The 19,498-nt window shown below is 48.2% G+C and overlaps 1 protein-coding gene across 3 annotated transcripts; it reads left to right on the top strand.

Moving 5' to 3' along the window:
* The first annotated feature begins 2,047 nt into the window (after window positions 1-2,047).
* IL1RN (interleukin 1 receptor antagonist) lies at window positions 2,048-18,354 on the top strand. 3 transcript variants are annotated; one of them, XM_084797516.1, is made up of 5 exons: window positions 2,048-2,203; window positions 12,702-12,753; window positions 14,502-14,590; window positions 15,698-15,810; window positions 16,935-18,354. In XM_084797516.1, exons 1-5 carry the CDS (start codon window positions 2,194-2,196, stop codon window positions 17,148-17,150), a joined length of 480 nt encoding a protein of 159 aa, XP_084653642.1. In that variant the 5' UTR covers window positions 2,048-2,193; the 3' UTR covers window positions 17,151-18,354. The 3 variants fall into 3 exon arrangements, with proteins under 3 accessions (XP_084653642.1, XP_084653643.1, XP_084653641.1); XM_084797517.1 differs by lacking the exon at window positions 2,048-2,203 and adding an exon at window positions 12,443-12,545; XM_084797515.1 differs by lacking the exon at window positions 2,048-2,203 and having other exon boundaries at window positions 12,608-12,753.
* Window positions 18,355-19,498: the final 1,144 nt, after the last annotated feature.

Raw genomic sequence — 19,498 nt, 5'->3', positions numbered from 1 at the left:
GCTTGCCAGCAAGCTTTTGGGCGATTCTCCTGCCTCTGCCTCCCATCTATGATAACGGACGTGCTCTGGGGTTACAGAAGTGCACTGCATGCTGCATCCAGTTTTGTTAGAGTTCTGGGAATCCAAACCCAGGTTCACATGCTTACCCAGGAAGCACTTTACTGGCTGAGTCATGTCTCTTAGCCCCAAGAGGCAATTACAAAATGTTTCTGATCTGTGGCTGTTTGAGTTTACAAGTGCAGACCCTGTGTCCACAGACACAGGGGCCAATTGTACTTAGTGCTTAGGGCAGCCCTCCTCACAACTCACCCCCACAATAAAGGGACCAGAGTCTGACTTTTGTTTCACGGGTGTTACCACAGTCACCAAGATACAGTTTATGAGGCTGAGATTTGAACCTCTGAGTGCCAGAGCCTGTGGCACCGCAGAACCTCTGCTTGTCCTTAACAGGTACGCACACCAGAAAGGCTCCACCAGCGTTTTCCAGACTCCCCTCCCTGTGCAGCGCCCCAGGTTTGCAAAGCAGGCATTTGTAGAGTTTACAGACTCGCTAAGTTAGTTCCTGTTCTTCACAAACGTTTCCTACAAAAGCACCCTTTCTAGTTCCTAGTCAAGGAGAAAAGACCTAGATGCTCTAGCTTGGTGAGCCCAAGCTAACAAGAACAGGAAGTTCACGCCCCATGGGAAGTCCCTGTGGTTAGGAGTGCCCAGGCAGGGATCCTTTCTCACCTCAGGGCCCCAGTACTTCCTACACCCATGTCAGGTCCAACAGACCTTGGGAATGAGTCCAGACGGATGCACAGCTCGGGGCGGGATGGGGGTGAGACTGGCGGGAGGGAGGGCTGACAGGGGTTAAGTAAAAGACTCTGGCCAGATCACTCAATCAAGTCGGGAGGAGGAGGAGCTGCCCTGCCCCATCAAAAGAGACAGACTTGCAAGTGGCAGGATTTCAAGGAGAGCTTTTGCTTGCCTGCCCTCTCCTTCACCTTGGTATTAAGGCATTTGCCTGAAGCAAAGGCTAGTTTACGTGTGCACAATTTATAAAGCATTTTATGGCCTGCGTATCAGTTATCTAAAGCCGGTCTAGGGCAGGGCAGGGCAGGGAGCGCCAGGCCTTTTCTCTCCTGGGAAGTGAGGCTTAGAGGGAAGAGTATCAATGGCCAGATGCTCCAAGAGTTACCACCATCCCGAGGATCAGCCTCCAGGGTCTCATGCGGCCGTATGCGCCTATCATATCAGCCTGGTGCTTGTCAAGTACGCAGGAGTTGCCTGCTCCCTGGTGGGAGGGCACAGAGGCAGGAAGCCAGAGCAGGTTGGTTCAGGAAATGCGGACCATCCAGAGAAAGTTGAGAGAACACGTCTGGCCTTCTGGAGAGAGTTTTGACAATGGTCCAGCTGAGCTGTGAAATGCAGGCACGCTTGGAAAACATCGTAAACGCCCTTCAGTGATGCTGCAACCGCACATGGGAGTCTGCAGGATGCCCTACTCATAAAGATCGCAGTCCCAAGGCTTCTTCCTTGCTGTTCCCTGTGACTATCTTATTCCTTTCCATCCCAGCTCAAATGCCGCCGTTCTCAGAGAGGCCTTCCTGGCCACTTTTTCTAAGATATATCTGGCTGGGTCCCTCAAAGGCACTTTGTGCCTTTGCTTTCTCCTGTGGCCCTTACCACCCCCCCCCCCCCGTAAGGAATTAGCTTACATTACTTCCTTGGAACACAAGTGGCCTTGTTTGCTTTGCCCCCAGTGCTTTTGAGAAGCACCCCCCCCCAAAGGCAGGACTAAGTCAAGGTGTATTTTGAATGAATTCATGCATACACGATAGTCTGGTAACAGCCGGGTTTGGAGTGAGACAAAGGTCCCTCCTCATAAATCCGGTTCCTTTCCCACATGTGACCTCCAGGTTTACGTAGATAAGAACCAGTTTGGCTTCTGCTAGCCTGAGTCACGCCTCTGGAAGCTGGGCCTGGCTTGACATCAGTCATCAGCCTAGGGCTGACTGGCCCAGTGTGGGTGTATGGGAGGGGCCGGCTCCCCCTCTTGTCCTGCTTAGGTAGCTTGGAAGGAGGGGCAGTTCCACCCTGGGAGGGTCTGTGACATAGGTGCTGCCTGGGTGCTCTTTAAACTGAGCTCCTCTCTCCGGAGTGAGACGTTGGAAGACGGTGGAAGACCTTGTATCCTCTTAACGCTCTCCCATGGCTTCAGGTAAGCTCTGTAAAGTCAGATTTGCCGCTAGTGCTGACCCAATGCTTGCTGCCAAGTGGCTATCTGAAAAGCCAATGGGAGGCCACAGCATCCCAGGCAACTACCTAGATGTGCTGGGGCAGAGGAGGCGTGCCCGTTATGAGAAAAGTCACCGGAGGTGGTGGCCATCCTCCACTGTTTATAGAAAGAGGAAATGAATTCAGTGTTTCTGTAAGATGGAGGAGGGAAGTGTGTGCTTCTTGGGAATTTTTGATAGAAAGCAGCCCAGGTCCACAAGGTTGAAGAGTGAGAGCTAAGGGATGGCTCTGCAGAGAATCAAAGGACTGACGCGACACAGCTCCCAGAGATGTTTGTCATAGAGGATGTAGGGTCAGGTGGGCATTTTAACAGGAAAAGCCAGATGTTACCTGTGGGACCAGGATTAAATGTAACAACAAAAAATGAGCAAGCAAAACAGGTTGCTATCTCTCTTTAGAACATGTAAGGTGCAAAGGCTTCTGGGGATTGTTGGTCTTACGATTTAGTGTCTAACTTCAGTTTGGCTCTTGCTCAGTGAACCATTTATCTGGCAGTGGGGTGGGGAGGGTGGTCTCTCTACTCTTTGATGTTAAGAAAAACTGGCAAGCCCTTGGAGGGACGTGGACACTCCCATGGAGCTTTGCGAAGAAGAAGCTCTTAAGTGGCTCACCGCATTTAATCCTCGCAATTCCATATGAGGAAGGGCCTCAAGTCGCCACATTTTCAGAAGAGGAAATAGACAGAGAAAGATGAAGCAATTTGTCCAAGGCTGTACAACCAGCACTGGGGAGCAGCTAGGGTCGCTTGTAGATGAGCCTCTCTCCAATCCACTGCGCTGAGCTACAGGGACAGTGGCTGGGCGAGATCACAGAGTGGAAGTGCGTTGTGAGGAGGAGGAGAACACACCCTCCCCTTTCCCACAGTGGGTGCCTTATCTCTTGTGGAAAGTATTACTCTGCTAGCCTGAGGTCTTACACAGTTTACAAATGTCGTAAAGCGGAATGCTGGGGCCATTTCCAGAACCAGGCAGAATCTTAGCGTAAAATAGTTTATTACAAAATATACAGAACTGGCGTAAACTTAGGTGCCACATGCCGGTGAGAATGAATTGGGTTGAATTCGGCGATCAGTGCAGGCATGCCCAATATGGACACCACAGTCCCTGGAAGAAGCAATCAGAAGCCCCATCAAAAGCCAAAAGAGAGATGGGAGCTCCTCCAATTGTGGCCACACAGAGACGTGGCTCTAAGAACTGAAAGAGTTAAATGTGTGATTTGATGGTAAAACTTGCAGAAGATAGAACAAAGCTGTACCATATACCTCCCCCTCCGGGTCTTTACCCATGGAGTCCCACAATTTACCTCACAGACGATGTTTGTGAAGAAAGAAGGAATAAAGAGAAGGAGAAAACAGTAGTGATAGGAAGGACAGATCCTGTTTAAGACCCGCACTTGAAAACGGTTAAAAAATATTAGACACTAACATCATCTTAAGATAAATGGCTTAACTTGAAATGAGTCCGTGGGGGGCGGGTATGATTACTCTTTTAGTTCCTGCGTTCTCTTTCCTGGCTGAGAAACTCATTTTTGGCTTTTGCATACTTTTTGTATACTAGTTGTCTGTCTTATATATTGTCTATGAATTTGTCTATCATCTAAAGTACATATCATCTATCTGAATGAATCATACCTCTGCCAATAACCACAAGCTAAGTTGGGCAGTCATTAACTCAATCGTCTTCGCAACTTGTGGCACCACCCACCAGAAGTGCAAGCTCCATTTAAAGGGCTCACAATTTAGAGTGGCCAAGCATGCTAGGCTTTAAAAGGACTGAGGACCTCACTGAGATACAGAATTTTCAATAATAAAGCTAAAACAATCTCCTGAAAAACTAAATAGTTACTCCATAGGATATGATTTAGAGCCAAAATTGACACCGTGAGAATAAGTAGATTTCTCACTTGTGTCGTCCTTGCAGTGAAGCAAAGAAAGAAACACCTGAGGCCCCTTTGGCAGGGCTGTATGTAGTATGGGAAAGAATGAAAAAAAAAACATTTAAATCCTGCCTCAGATAGTGTCTAGAGCAAGCGTAGTCTTTCTGAGCCTTGAGGATTTTTTTTTCTACAGAGTGTCCAGGCACATTCCTATCATGAATGTGGGTCCAATGATGTCCACTTGGCACCGAGTAGGTTGGTATGAAGCGTGTGGCGCTACACAGGGTGTCGCTCAGCGGCAGAGTAGACTGTGGTGGTTTGAGTGGGAATGGTCTCTAGAAATGCTTGAGTTTCTGAACACTTGGTCCCTGGTTGGTGGCCTGTTTGGGCACGTTTTGGAGGTGCAGCCTTGTTAGAAGAGGACATTTCTGTGGTGGGAGAGTTTGAAACCTCACCCCACATGCATTTCGCTTGTGCTTTGTGTCTGTAGTTGAAGATGTGAGCTCCTAACTGTCTGTTCCAGCAACCACGCTCCCTCTACTTGATGGACTCTCAGCCCCTCTGGGGCCGTAGCAAGCGAACGCAGTAACAGAGGCACAGCAGATGACAGCACAGTTAGTTGTGCCCTCCCTCAGAATTCCTGTCTGTCTCCATCACCTCTTGCCTTATGAAAGTAATCATCAAAGAAAGAAGTGAACCTGTGCCTCTGAAATTTGATGGCCCCACAGATGATGACACTCAGGGCCAGGCCATATCACACCCACAAGCCACGGAAGTAAAAGCTGCCTGGGAAGGCTTGGCCTTGCAAGGGATGCAGGGGAGGCTTTCTAGCTGCATCTGGAAAGAGAGTGAGCCTCTTGAAAGGCATTGATCCACAAGGGCTGGTTTATGCCCAGTCTCCTGGATGTCCTTTACTAGCTGGGAGAACACGTGTGATCACCCTGACATTAGGGCTAAAGCTTGGGTACAGAGGTGGCCAAGAGCACAGCTGTCTTCAAGCCTGACCTGCTACCCAAGGGAGCTTCCAACAAACCTTGGGGGTATTCTTAGGATGAGCACAAGTGCCTGATGGGGTAACTAGGAACAGATGGGCAAAGAAAACATCAGGCTATACCATGTGGTGTTCTTTTTTTTTTTTTTCCTACTTCCTCTCATACCTGTATATTTATACATTACTTAGGGAAAAAAAAACAACTTTGGACCATATTTTAGTAAAGATTAGCAAAGTTAGGAAATACTACCACTGCTGTAGTATACTGTATAAGTATACTCTCATGTTCAAGCTATTCAAGTGTTGGCCAGAGGCTATGAGATGACTGTGTTACAACTCAGGGTGCACACTTGTTCACCCAAAGCCTGCGTGCATCTCACAAACGGTGCCCAGGTGACACAAGTACAGCTCCAACTGGAAGAGCAGATGCTCACATCAGGACTCAGTAATGGTTCTGGTAAGACGGATTTATCAACAAGATTGCAAGTGCTGTGACCTGTGAGTGAACCATTTGAGACTTAGGGAATTTAAACGTTGGAACCACTAAAGATGGTTTCTCTCTGGAAAGAAAGGCAACCGAGTGGTTCTGCCTCCGAGGGGCGCTGGAGCTGGTAACACCCACCTGCCAATTTCCCATCCACTGACACAATGTTGGTGGCTTCAAACCATCCTTGCTGGGATTTTTTTTTAAAGCCTCTGAAACTGGGAAGTTCTACAAATACAACTTACAGGGGAGACCAAGTTATCAAACACAGCATACGTCAGGCTCAGTCACCCCATTTCAAGTGTAATCTCTCTGCTGACCCCGCGAGTATCTGACTAAAACAAGTCTCACAACACTCTCCAATGTGATTTTTCCCTAAGATAGATCCTAGATCCTTGGGGTAGCATTAGTGGCCTTCCCTGTTCCAGCTTCCATCCAGCTCTTCAACCACGTCTTCTGAGTCTCCCCCCAAACATGGTGAGCATGGGAGCTAATATTGTCAATCTGATACAATCTGGAATTACCCAAAAGACAAACCTCTGGGGATGTCTGCATGGCAGTTTCTAGATTGGATTGGTTGAGGTGGAAATATGTACCAATCTGTGACCCCCACCAACCCATTGTAGGCCCAGGGCTGAATAAGAAAGAAAACAGCGCACCGCACACTAACAGTCACTGCTTTCCACTTCCTAACAGGATGGATATGACTAGCTGCCTCACGGGCCATGTGTGTGCTTTCCACACCATGATGTACATTAAAACTGTGAGCCAAAACAAGCCCTCCATGCCTTTTGTTTTAGTCAGGTAAACACAGAAACCACAGAAATGAGAAGACAAGTAAGACAGTAGGTAACAAGGCTTTTGAAAATTGGTTAACACCAAGTTCCATCTGTGGCCAACCTTCCTGTGGATAACAGGAACAAGGCAGAACTTTTTGAATCCACAACAGAATGGCCAAGATTATAAGGAACCATCTGGGGTCCAGGAAGGTGGAGGTTGGCTTTGGGTCTCTTCACCCCAAGCATCTAATAACTTCAAAGTCTGAAGACCAACTGGGAGATAGTTCAGTGGTTAAAAAAAAAACCCATGCCTTTAGTATGTGACCTGAGGACCTGAGTTCAGTCCCTGGGGAATGTTACCCCAAGCTGAGGTTTTTGAAGGTTCATGGGCCTTGGTTTGGTGAGCTCAGACAAACTGAATAAAATGTATACACTGTGTTGTTTAGGCAAAGGGGTCCTGATAAACCTTTTGCAGACTGGGGGAGACTCCTAGAGAGTTAGATGGAATGGAAGAGCCTTCTCGTGTACCCAAGTCCACTTACAAATGATCTCAAGTCTTAATTGGATGAAGTGCGACCCGGGACTTCCGTGCTCTGACCAGTTGACCAGCAGGAGCAGAATGACCCGGCTAAGGATGAAGATAAACCATACAAAGCCTTAAAAGAGCTCTACAGTCTCCCTGAGCAAATGCAAAGTAACCAGACGTGCTCTGTTAGTCAGATAATAAAATGCCTGATACAATTAACTTATCGAGAAAAGGGGTTTCGTTGGGTCATGGCTTTGGAGCCTCTAGCCCAAGATTTGGGTGGACTCATTGCTTAGGGGTTTTTGTGGGTGTACTAGATATCAATACTGCAGAGGACTCGCCTCATCACCCAGGAAGTAAAGAACAAGAAAAAGGCAGAGAAATTCCCTTCAAGAGCATGCCACCAGTGACCTAAGGCTCCCTTGTCTGTGCAGAGCCTACCGTACCTCACTAACACCATTCTGGGAGCACTTAACCAAACCATGTTACATATATACATGTGTGTGTGTGTGTGTGTGTGTGTGTGTGTGTGTGTCCAAGGGAGTTTGCGCATTAAAGGAAAACAAACAATAGGAGGGGACGTAGGAAGAAGTCAAATAATGGAGCCATCGGGGACAGCCTTTAAGAGGCTCATGCAGGGATGAGAAGATGGCTCAGTTGGTAAAAAGACTTGCTGCACAGCATGAGGACCTGACTTCACATCCCCACTGTCCATGCGAAAACTGAGCATCCACCTTGTGAGCCTGAAATACTAGCACTGGGTAAGTGGAGGAAGGTGGGGGTGGGGAGACTCTCTCAAGTTCACTGGCAAAGCTGAATCCGTTCAGTGAGAGACCCTGCCTCAAAAAAATTAAAGTGTAATGGAGGAAGACACCCAACATTACACACACACACACACACACACACACAGACGCACTCACAAGCATGCATGTGCACGCGCATGAGCGCACGCGCTCACAGGCCTAGGTATAATATTTCCAAAGATTTGGAAGACAAATTTAAAATGTTTGATAGAGAGCTACAAACTATACAAAAAATAAAAATAAATTAAAAAGGTGGGGGAAGCAAATGGAAGTTCTAGAACTGAAAGAACCAACCAACCGATGTTGAGAAATAGCTAAGAGATACCAGAAACTTCTCGTGTGGCCAGAGCTGTGTTTCCAGTATCATAAGCTTCAACATAAGGCATCTGTGAAGGCGATCCCTCCTTGGGACCTGACAGGAAGGAATTTTAAGGCCCCTGATCCAGGTGCGAGAACACTTTTGTTTACAATTTTATTCCCTGCTGTGTCCTTAAAGCTACTTGTTACTGCCTATTGCCACCCCCAGCATGCGGCCAGCTTGGGTTTTCTCCCTGCCTGCCTTGGTAGGGGCCAGAGAAAAGTCTCCAGGCTCTGTTTGTGTTGAGCCCCTTAAGCTTGGCTCAGCAAGTAGAGTTTGGGCTGAGCCCCCGGGGTTCGTGAGCAGAACTGGCAAGATCACCAACAGTCATACCGTAAGAAAAAAAATCAAGAGTGGAACAGAGGCCAGCTGAGCTTAGGCTCACCACAGGAAGTCAAGGGAGGAGCGTGGACCAGTGCCCGGGGAGAGGAGGTGTATTTACGCTGCATGTGTGGGACAGGGGAGGTAGGCGCGGTGACTCATCTCCTCCATGGTACCCGGAGTAAAGAGTCTATGCAATCGCTACTGTTTGAGTAATTCCCATGTGCCAGGGTCAGGGCTCAGTACATCATGTGAGAATCCTAGTCCGTCCCTCATAGCAACCCATGTTGTTGCTTCCAGTATTGAAACTGGTTAATGGGTAACAGACCTGGGAGCTGGAGAGCCTGTGTGCCTTGTCTGAGGAAGTACAGCTCAGAATGATGTGAGGGGATTGAAGACTTGGGGTCAGCCCAAGGACTCTTTGCACGCTCAGAAGGGATGTCTTGCACGATCAGAAAGGATGTCGTGCAGGCCTCTGGTGGAGGTGGGAGTGGTCATAAGGTAGAAGGCTCAGACCTGGGACATCTGGGAGCCTCGTGTTTCAGACCCCGTAGGAATAATCTCTTCCTGTCTGATTTTGGGCTGAGGTCGGAGAAACATTTACCCAGCAGCCACGATATGGGTGGGATTCTGCTTGGACTGTCTGAGGACAGAGGCTAGGACACAGCTCTGCCATTCACCTCGGCTACTCACTTCTCTTCCTTGGTTTTCAAGACCGTTTGAGATTATACTGTCTTGATGTTTTTTGGTTTTGGGTTTTGTTGTTGTTGTTTTGTTTTGTTTTGTTTTTGTTTTTGTTTTGTTTTGTTTTGGTTTTTTGAGACAAGGTTTCTCTGTGTAGCCTTGGCTGTCTTGGACTCGCTTTGTAGACTAAGCTGGCCTCGAACTCACAGCAATCCGCCTGCCTCTGCCTCCCGAGTGCTGGGATTAAAGGCATGCGCCACCACGCCCGGCTGGTCTGTCTTGATGTTTTAACAAAGTTTCACCAGTTTGCCGAAGTTGGCCCTTTTGGACATTTATCTTCATCAAGAAGTCTCTAGTTTTTTCCATTATTGCTATATTAGTAGCCACCAAAAGCTTAGGTTTTCAAAAAAACAGAAACAAACAAACAAAAAAAAAAAAACCACGGTTCTGTTAAAGTCTGAAAATGGTATGGAAAAAAAACATAATATAGGAAGTTACATAGGAAGAAACTGACAAAGCACTTAGAGCTTAATGACATTCTTGTGCACTGTATATAGATACTGCAGCATTTGGTTTTTAAAATTTTAATTTTATTAATTTATTCAGATTACAACTCAGTTGTTAGCCCACCACTTGTATCCTCCCATTCCTCCCTCCCTCCTGCTTTCACCCTATTATATTGCAGCATTTGTAAATGTAATCATATTTACAGAACAGTGTTATGCAAATATTTGTGCTTCGCTTCAGTTACATAGAATTTTAGGAATTGTTATTTTTGATACATTCATTGTCTGGTATTTCTTGTGTTATTTTGTTTTCTTATGAATGGATAATTAATCAGGATAATTAAAATATCTACCTCCTCACAGTTGCCATTTTCTTTCTCCTTCCTTCTTCCTCCCTCCCTTTCTCCTTCTGCCCTCATTTTCCTTCTCTTTTCCTTTCCTTTTAGAGGAGAGAGGTAGTGAGGCCACTTAGCAACCAGTCTCAGCAAATTTCCAGTGTGTAATAAGTGCCACTGTAGCTATCAGATGATCCCCAGGAATCACTCTTCTTACCCACTTGGCATCCATTGGGTTTGTGAGGCGGCCCAGACACAGAAGGGAGACAAGCGTCCGACCCTCAACTGATGTTGCTGTGTTTATTAGCACAAGAGGCAGCCTCTCTCCCTCAGGAAACTGAAGGGTCTACCAGGAGAGGAAAAGTGAGGTGAGGGGCTTGTGGAAATTGTTCCAGCCGTAGCTGCCAGCCCATCTCTCTTTACTGAAACTGTTTGCTCAAGGCCAGGCCGCCTATCATTTCTGGGGTGACTGCTAACAGCTGAGCAAAGTCATCTGTACTCTCTTGGAAGTCATGCTTTCCCATGGAGGCATTCCCTACCATCTCCTGCCCCTGGCAACTACCAACCTATTGTCTGTGTCTATGAGTCTGCATGTGAGTGTATTAATATGTAAGATATAGTATTTGTACAAATAAATAATAAAAGAGTCCAGGGAAACTTCCGGGATACATTAAGCAAGCATTAGAGAGTTTACAGGAGCTGGGTGCCCAGCGTCTTCTCTTTTCAGCAGGGGCGATAACAACAGAGTACACCTGGTGACTAATAAACCTTTCAGAGAAACTTTAAAGCTTAATTAATTCAGCAGTTTCTGGAAGTTGTAAGCAAATAGGCAGGTCCACACACATCCCCTCCTTCATGCAGCTCCATGAAGGGCTTGTCAAAACGAATGAAGAAATGGAGCAAACAGAATACCCACTTGGCCCTCACGGGCAGATAGCCTTTCTCTACACCGACACAAGAAGGAGACGCACTTGCCATCCTGGCTCTCCAAACTCTCACTCAGCGTTATAGCAGCAGAAATGGCCCATCTGTTGGGGACAGGGAGCTCCTTAAAGACCTGACATGTGTTCTGTGGCTTCTCCACGAACACTTTTAACTGTCCTTTAGACACACTCTGCTTTCTTGGGTTCAAAATAAGGTCAAACGCAGCCACTGAGCAGCGGTGGTGCGCACCTTTAATCCCAGCACTCAGGAGGCAGAGGTGGGTGGATCTCTGAGTTCAAGGCCAGCCTGGTGTACAGAGCAAGTTCCAGGACAGCCAGGTATACACAAAGAAACGCTTGTCTTGAAAAATCATAAAAAGAAAGAAAGAAAAGAAACGGAGGTCAAGATCAAAGTGTGTGGTGGAATAACTTGGTCGCGAGCACTGCGTCTTCGCTCCGTTGTCATTCACTGGCAAGCTCTATAAGCCTTCCCTTTAAGTAATCTTTCTGAGTCTCTCTCGAGTGGCCGGAGGTTGAGATAAGGTGTGCGCTATGCTCCAATCCAGTTCGGGAAACGCTTTGCTTGTGCTCCTGGGACAGCTCTCTCCCTCAGGGCAACACATAAAGATGCCCTTCACCTTCCCATAGCACAAGCTAGGAAGGGCCTTTCCTTCCCCCGGCTATGCAGAAAAATGGCAAGAAAGGAAGTTAATGTTCACCAACATCCACGTGGGGCCAAAATTTAACTTCCTTCTTTCCCTCTACTTTCAAGGAAGACATGGTCCTCCTCACTCTGAGAATGAAGAGGCAGAGACACAAAGAAATGAAGTGACTTTTTCAAGGTCACAGAGATGGTAGTGGCAAGTGGCAGGGAAGGGATCTGAACCTGCCGCGGGTCACATTCCTCATCCACTTCTCCAAGACCGTGATTTTGGGAATGAAATCACTTCTAAAAGATTCTAACTTTCCAGATACGGGATTGGGGAAAGACAGCTAACTGACTTTAAAGCACCTCTTGAGAGAGACCTAGTGCCCCAGAGCGTGGGTCAGCAAACTTTGCGTGTATGTGTGACCTGCCCTGTGTTTCACAAATAAGGTGTGTTGGAGCAGAATTGAGTTTCCAGGCTTCCAAATTGCTTGTGGGTGGTTCTGCACCGTGACAGCTCAGTTGAGTATTGTGTTGACCTTGGATGGTTCACAAAATATCGAATATTTGCCATCCGGTTGTGGACAGTGTTTATCCAGACTCTAGCCAACTGCCCCTTCTCCAAAGAGCACAATAACAGTGACGTGACACTGTCCTCTGTTCACCAGGCCTTGCCACTTGCCTTCTGATGAAAAGGGAACATTTCTGCTCAGATCTGTTTTGTTGTTGTGGGGAGGGGGCAGGAGGAAGCGGGGGCTGTGGGGGTGGGGGAGGGGGAATCAACAAATAGTACCTGCCATGCAAATGAGGGAGTATGGTTTTCATCGTGCTCATCTTCCCAGGAACACCATGAAGGGAAAACAGAGGGCTCAATTTTGGGGAAATTGCAAAGGGCAAATGGGGGAGGAGATCGCTTACAACACAGCATTGCGACACTCTGCGGGGCTGAGGGTGACAACAGCGAGGGTTTCTCTTTTTGGAAATATGAGGGTTTTTCCGCTTCTGACAGTGGGACGGCAATGAAAGCAGTGCAGGCTAGTGAATGACTATTTTCTTTATAAGCGACCGCCCGTGAGGCTGAAATGGCAGTCGCTCGGCTCTGCTGCCTTGCTGGAGCCTTGGGATGGAAATCTGCATGGGGCAGCACAGTCACCTAATCTCTCTCCTTCTCTTCCTTCTGTTTCCTTCAGAGGCAGCCTGCCGCCCTTCTGGGAGAAGACCCTGCAAGATGCAAGCCTTCAGGTAAGCCTTCCAGAAACATGCACAGACCAGGGACCAGAGAGAGACACATGCTACCTATCCAGGGCTCCGGCTCTACAGGGGAGGGGATGGAAACAGAGATGTAGCCTTGATTCAAGAGCAGCTTGCTACATGCACAGTTTTATGTTTTAAAATATTCCGTACATGGACAACAGGGCAGTCACCTGTGCTCACTTTCCCAGACACCTAGGTGTTCAGTAAGTGATGGACAGGCATCCAGGACTGACCCTAGCTTTGGGATGTAGCGGAGGGAAACACTGCCGCAAGACCAGTCAAAGGCTCAGACCAGCAGTCTGTGTCCATGTGGACTTGGAAGATGGCGCTTTGGAGTCCCCAGTTTCCTTATCTGTAATATGATACTAGTTTAATGACAACCCCTGTGCGCCTTTCAGGGTTGGGAAGATTAAATATGTGAGTGATGCTGTAATTACGTTCTGAGAACTGTAAAGCGCCTGAAAAAAAGAAATGACTTGACTTTTTAAATTGGATCAAGAGCCTTGGTGGTGGTGGTGGGGGGGGTTTCATCAACCTTATAGTAAAAATGTCAGGCCTTTATTTCAGTTAAAAAATAGATTGTTGATGGATGCGATCTGTCCCCGATCCTTCCTAAGAGTGAAGTCTGGGTTGAGTCACTTCCCCTTTGGCCCTGTCTGCTCCCACAGCTGGAGACTGGGACTCTGACTGTAGGTGTTTGTATCCACCCCAAGGTAATCTGTCCCTCAGATCTGACTATATCCTCTTAGCAGCCCGAAGAGAGGACCCTGGAGTCCCTTTCACTAGGCTATTGAATCCTTTCAGTATGAGTAGAGACCCGGCACAAAGGCACAAAGGCACAAAGGCACAAAGGCACAAAGGCACAAAGGCACAAAGGCACAAAGGCACAAAGGCACAAAGGCACAAAGGCACAAAGGCACAAAGGCACAAAGGCACAAAGGCACAAAGGCACAAGTACCCCTTCATATGCACAGTACTCTGTGTGTCCTTTGCCTGGTCCTGAGCTCCTGAGCTGCTCCAAGCTAGCCAAGGAGTCTTGCAGCCCCTTTGACAGGTAAAGATATAACATACAAATCCAAGGTCATATCACCAAGGGCACTATTTTCACATATCACTGTTGCCTGCCTCTCTAGAAGCCAGAGAGTCCATCACCAAGAAGACAGGAGTGACTGACTAACAGGCCACTCCATGAGCTAGAGGAAGCCGACTTGTTCCCGGGGACAGCTGTGTCCCCCCCCCCCCCCCCACCAGCCAGGCCCAGAGCAGGTGACAGGCAAGGAAAGTAAAAGTTCTAGCTACAAAGCTTGAAGGTCTAAGACTCATTGTAGCTCGGCTGCAGTATAGTCTAACCCTTGACCTTGCACTACTGTAATGTGGTGGCCACGTTGTAGTGGTGACCATCCAAATGTACACATAAGTGCATGAAAAACAGGAGAAAGTCATGCAGCTGGCAGCTTTCCTGTTTACCAGGATGAATATAGGATGTGTTTGCATCGCCTTGGTGCCCTGTAGAGCATTCTGTTGAAGCAGTGGGTGTCTATTCTGGGGTGAGGAGGGGGGGGCGGTTTCTGTTCACCAGCTGTGAGAGAGCTCTTCCACAGTATTGGCTCGAATCTTCTCATTTGTATTATGAACTTGCTACGCACCGCGCTTCCAACAGATCTGGATGTGCGCTAGCTGAGTCTGAGGAAACCAGAAAGGATGCTGTACTACAGCTAGGCCGTTTTGCTTTTCAGAATCTGGGACATTAACCAGAAGACCTTCTACCTGAGGAACAACCAACTCATTGCTGGGTATTTGCAAGGACCAAATACTAAATTAGAAGGTGAGTAAGCAATGGGGAAACTGGTGTCATGGGAGCCTGGGATCACTTTGCCCCACCCCTCTGCCTCTAGTGAGAGGGATGTCCTTGTTTCTCTTGAGTTGGAAATGAGAGACATGGCCACCAGAAGGATCACATGAGAGCGGCCTCAAGAGAGTGGAAAAGGATCGAGCCTGGGTCACAATGCCCCAGGGACACAGCTAGGAGGAGAGGGGCCAGGAGGCATGGCTGACCTTCCTCAGTCCTGTGCTCCTGTGTTCTTTGAACCCTAGCCTCTCCTTAGCCTAAGACATGGATGAATACTATTTTCTCTTGTGGATACCACCCTCATTATGCCCCCCATCCACACTGGGGACAAAGCCAAATGAACTGGGAGGAGCATCACCCGCAGATTCTTCAGTTTTGTTTTGGGTTTTTCTGGTTTTGTTTTCTAGAAAACCGAGGGCAGTTAGGTGACAGAATTTGAATGTCCTTTAGCACTGGAGTTTAAAGTTGCCCCATCTCTGTTGGTGATAGAGAGGCATTGCCTGCATCTCCTCAGTGTTCTCTGAGCCCCTTCTCCACTGCGCTGTCTTATTCAGTAGTTGTGAAACTCGCTCACCAAGGGAGGCTCAGCTTTCTGCTGCCAGCCAGTAGCAGGTGGGAAGGCGGACTGTAAGTCCACAGGCTTCCTGGAGCCTACTTATGGGCCTTATGAGCCCTGTGCCCTGTCTACAAACAGCCCATATGCTCACCTGGAGGACAGGTTCTCTGGAGAAAATAAAGGCAAGCTGGGGACAGTGTGGAGGAGGCTTGCTGGGTCCTTAGGGATAAACTAAGTACAGTGTGCTCAGTCCTTAGGGATAACTAGGTACAGTGTGCTTGGTCCTTAGGGTTAACTAGGTACAGTGTGCTCAGTCCTTAGGGATAACTAGGTACAGTGTGCTCAGTCCTTAGGGATAACTAGGTACAGTGTGCTCGGTTGGAGCTTTTGCAGACTAGAAAGACAGAGCCTTCCTGACCTTCTGACCTTGACATTTTTGCTTTAACAGGGAGACATAAAATGCCCACAGACTCTTCCCCACCACCTCCTCGTCTCTCTTTCTGACTCTCCCCTCTGCTCTTCTCCAGAAAAGATTGACGTGGTGCCCATTGACCCTCGTAGTGTGTTCCTGGGGATCCACGGGGGGAAGCTGTGCCTGTCCTGTGTCAAGTCCGGAGACAACATGAAGCTCCAGCTGGAGGTAAGAGTCTGGTTTAGCTATCAACCCATCATGATAAGCATGGGCGCTTCTCATGACGCCATGAGCCAAAGGATGAGGGGAGGGGTGCTTTGGACCTCACAGAGGAATAGTTGGAGGTAACTCCTGACGTAGTTTCCACAAAGTAACTGGCTGTCTGAGGTGCTTGTTCCTCCTCTAAACCATCTTTTATGTGACCTTCTTACCATTCAGTAGACACTCTGAGCTTCCTGGCAGCATGGTGGCCAGTTTTCATGAGAGATTATTCCAGAAAGATGGGCCTCGGAGTGAAAGTGCTTATTAAACTTGGGCTTAGATAGTCTGTCGGTGAAAGCCTGTGACATGGTTGATATGGACTCCTTGTAAAAAAAAAAAAGGCACTTCACAAGGGTTTAAACTCTAGGAGAAGACATTTGTTCCATGGAGGACCACCTCTATGACACTATCACAGGTCCTGAACTACCATGGGTCTTGTGCTGGGCCTCCTAACCCACTCGAACACACCTTCTTCTAGCTAGGTCAACTCTCAAGACTATGCACCTCAGTCATTATCTGTTACATCAATGCTTTTCCTGTTTGATAGACTTGGGCTGTTCAGACATTATCTTGAGGGCTAGCTCAACAAACTTTTAACCCAACTGCAAATAGCCACACCCTCAAGTCTGTCACTATCTCTTGCCAATGGACAGGACCAGCTTTGGGGAGTTGGTGGCGAGGAATGACCGTTTGTTCCAAATGTAATAAGGGTGACCATGGTGCCTCATATAACACAGTCTATGGGCTTTGAGACACCTCACCTCTTTTTCTCAATCCTCTCTCCTTAAAAGGAATCAGATCCTGACAGATCACTCTCTCTGTGGCCTCAGTCTCTGCCGATGTGACCATGTATTTGCTAGACTGACTGTTCTATGGCCACAGTGGCATGACTTTCAGTGCAAGAGATGACCACAGGACGAGCCGTTCTATTTGTGCTATCTTAAGAAATTTGGAGCCTGTGTTCTTTGGCCGGGTCTCCAAGAGATCATTTCTTGACCATCAGTAGGTGGTCAGCTTATGGGAGGTGTGGGCATAGACAACCAGGACCTTGAGGGCCCTCAGCCATCACCTGACCACTTCTTAACTTCCAGGAGATTAACATTGCTGATCTGAGCAAGAACAAAGAACAAGACAAACGCTTTACTTTCATCCGCTCAGAGAGAGGCCCCACCACCAGCTTTGAGTCAGCCGCTTGCCCAGGCTGGTTCCTCTGCACGGCTCTAGAGGCTGACCGGCCTGTAAGCCTCACCAACATGCCAGAAGAGCCCCTGACAGTCACCAAGTTCTATTTCCAGCAAGACCAATAGACCTGCCTAGACCTGCCCTTCCCCACTCCCAGGCCATCAGTGACGCCGCCAACTGCCTCCTCACTCTGGCCATCACCAGGGCCTGCAGAACAACTTTTGCAGGGCGTATGGCAGAAGGACCTGGAAGAGCCCTGGTGACAGATCTCTGCCTTCGGTCTGTTGGCTGACCCATGGCCAACCTCCGGGATGCTTCCAGAATAATCTTTCAAAATGGATCCTTGTTCAAACCCCTTTCTTGTTGCCTCGGCCCTCTGGGTGATGTCTAGACTGCTTGCTTGGCACTGTTTTTGTTTTTGTGTTTTTTTTTAATCCACTATCCTACTTGTAGCCAGCCCTGACCAATAAAGTCAAGTCATTTGACAATCTCCCCCCCAACCCCAAGTGGCCCCCTTACCTTGTTTTATAAACCTGCGCTGGTCTACAGAGGTTTTTATTCTCCTAGTTGTTCATTTTGGTTTTGGTGCTTGGGATAGAACCCACCAGGACATCACATACACCAAGTATACGCTTCCAGCTCACAGGAAAGTTTCAAAGGACCTAGAAATGAGAAATTAAGGATCTCATTGTTATTTTCCTAGGCCAGCCTTACGTGTGGGGGAGAGTCCTTCTTGCGGACCGTTTGTCCTTTCTGAGACGGGCTGGGGATTTGATATCCCTGCAGTTGTGAAATGGCGGTAAACTTGGGGGAAAGTGATCGTAATAACATCTCCTCTTTCCCTTCTTTGCAATGATGCGCTAAGTGGGAAAAGTAAAACCTGGTGGACTATGTTATCCCCATAATCCCTTTTTGATGTTTTGTGAAATTTCCAATCGTCTGGCTTCTGCTGGCCAGCCCAAACACCACCTCTACTCCAGGTCTACCACAGCTGCCTGCAGAAGCTCGAAACTGTCACCGTGCAGATGTGACTCCCGGGTCCTTCCTGACGTATGAATGAAGCCACTGATTATCTCTCAACCCTTTTCACACTTCGAACCTTGGGGCCTGTGAGGAAGTGGCTGTGCCCTGTCTGTTTCCTCTCCCAGCGTGTGAGCTCCCCGGAGAAGGGGGAAGGCACCTGTGTGTTGGCTCCCCACAGGGATGAGCGCCTGCTTCGACTCTTGGCAGGGACTTGGTGAATATGTGCTCTGGGTTCTGGGTGGGAAGTTTCTTACTCCTCCCTGTGGCTTTATCTCTATTTTACAATAAAACACTGAAAAACGTCTACTTCATTGGTTGTGACCACATGCCCAGGCCTACGGCGTAGGCGGCTGGGGAAACGGGAGGGCCAGGGGATCCCTTTAACTCTATGGCTAGAGAATCCTGGTCTCCACTCTAGAAGTTTTCTCCTCACTGTTCTCACTTCTTGGGAAGTATCGTTGTCCACCACGAACCCACCAAACGAAAACACCCAAATTCCTACCACGGATGAGCATCAGACACGTGAGCATCAGTTGTGCACTAAACTTGGTACTCCACAACAGCAAAGATAATAGTGACCAGCAGCGAGCTCTGCCCAGCACGACCCACGACCCACGTGGGAGTGCGGTGGTGCACACCATAATCCCAGCACTCAGGGAGGCAGAGGCAGGCGTATCTTTGTGAGTTCAAGGCCAGCCTGGTCTACAAAGAGAGTTCCAAGATAGCCAGGGCTACACAGAGAAACCCGGTTTCAAAAAAGCAAAGCAAAACAAACAAACAAACAAACAAAAACCACTAATACGTGCATGCTCGAAGGTCAAACAGCAAGTAACGAGTTAATAATCAACAAAGAGGGGAAACAAATACTCCAGTGAACCTGTGGTCCTGTGGTCTTGTTTTGACCCCCCCCCCCTGTTCGCCGTGTGTGCTGAGGATGAGCTTGTTACAACTGACAGGGGTCTGGGTTTCCTGTCTCTACATGCAAATAAAGGCTAGTGCAGAAGAGTGAGTCGCCGCCTTCAGTCTTTACAATACTCTTCTCTAATGACGAGTGATGCGGTTGCTATTGGCAGTCCGGGAGGAGCCAGTGCTCAAGGACTCTGTTTCGAAGCTTCCTTGCTTCAGGTGTGACCCACAATTAGCAACAGCATCACTTGAAAATAAAAATTTTGGCTCCTGGGCCTCACACGTGATTTCCTGGCAGTTCACCTTAACCAGACCCCCCTCCCCCACAAGTAAACCATACAGGCTAAAGTTTGAAAGGCACTGCTTTTGTGACAGGTGTGGTGGCGCATGCCTTTCATCCCAGAACTCGAAGGCAGAGGGAGGCAGATCTCTGAGTTCGAGCCCAGGCTGGGTCTATAGAGCAAGTTCCAGGACAGCCAGGGCTACGCAGGAAAACTTTGTCTCAAAAGAAAAAACAAGGAAGGAAGGAAGGAAGGAAGGAAGG

Source organism: Acomys minous, assembly GCF_964271855.1.
Source record: "Acomys minous genome assembly, chromosome: 10".
In the NCBI taxonomy this organism is placed as follows: Eukaryota; Metazoa; Chordata; class Mammalia; order Rodentia; family Muridae; genus Acomys; species Acomys minous.
This window is presented reverse-complemented; position numbering and strand designations above follow the sequence as displayed.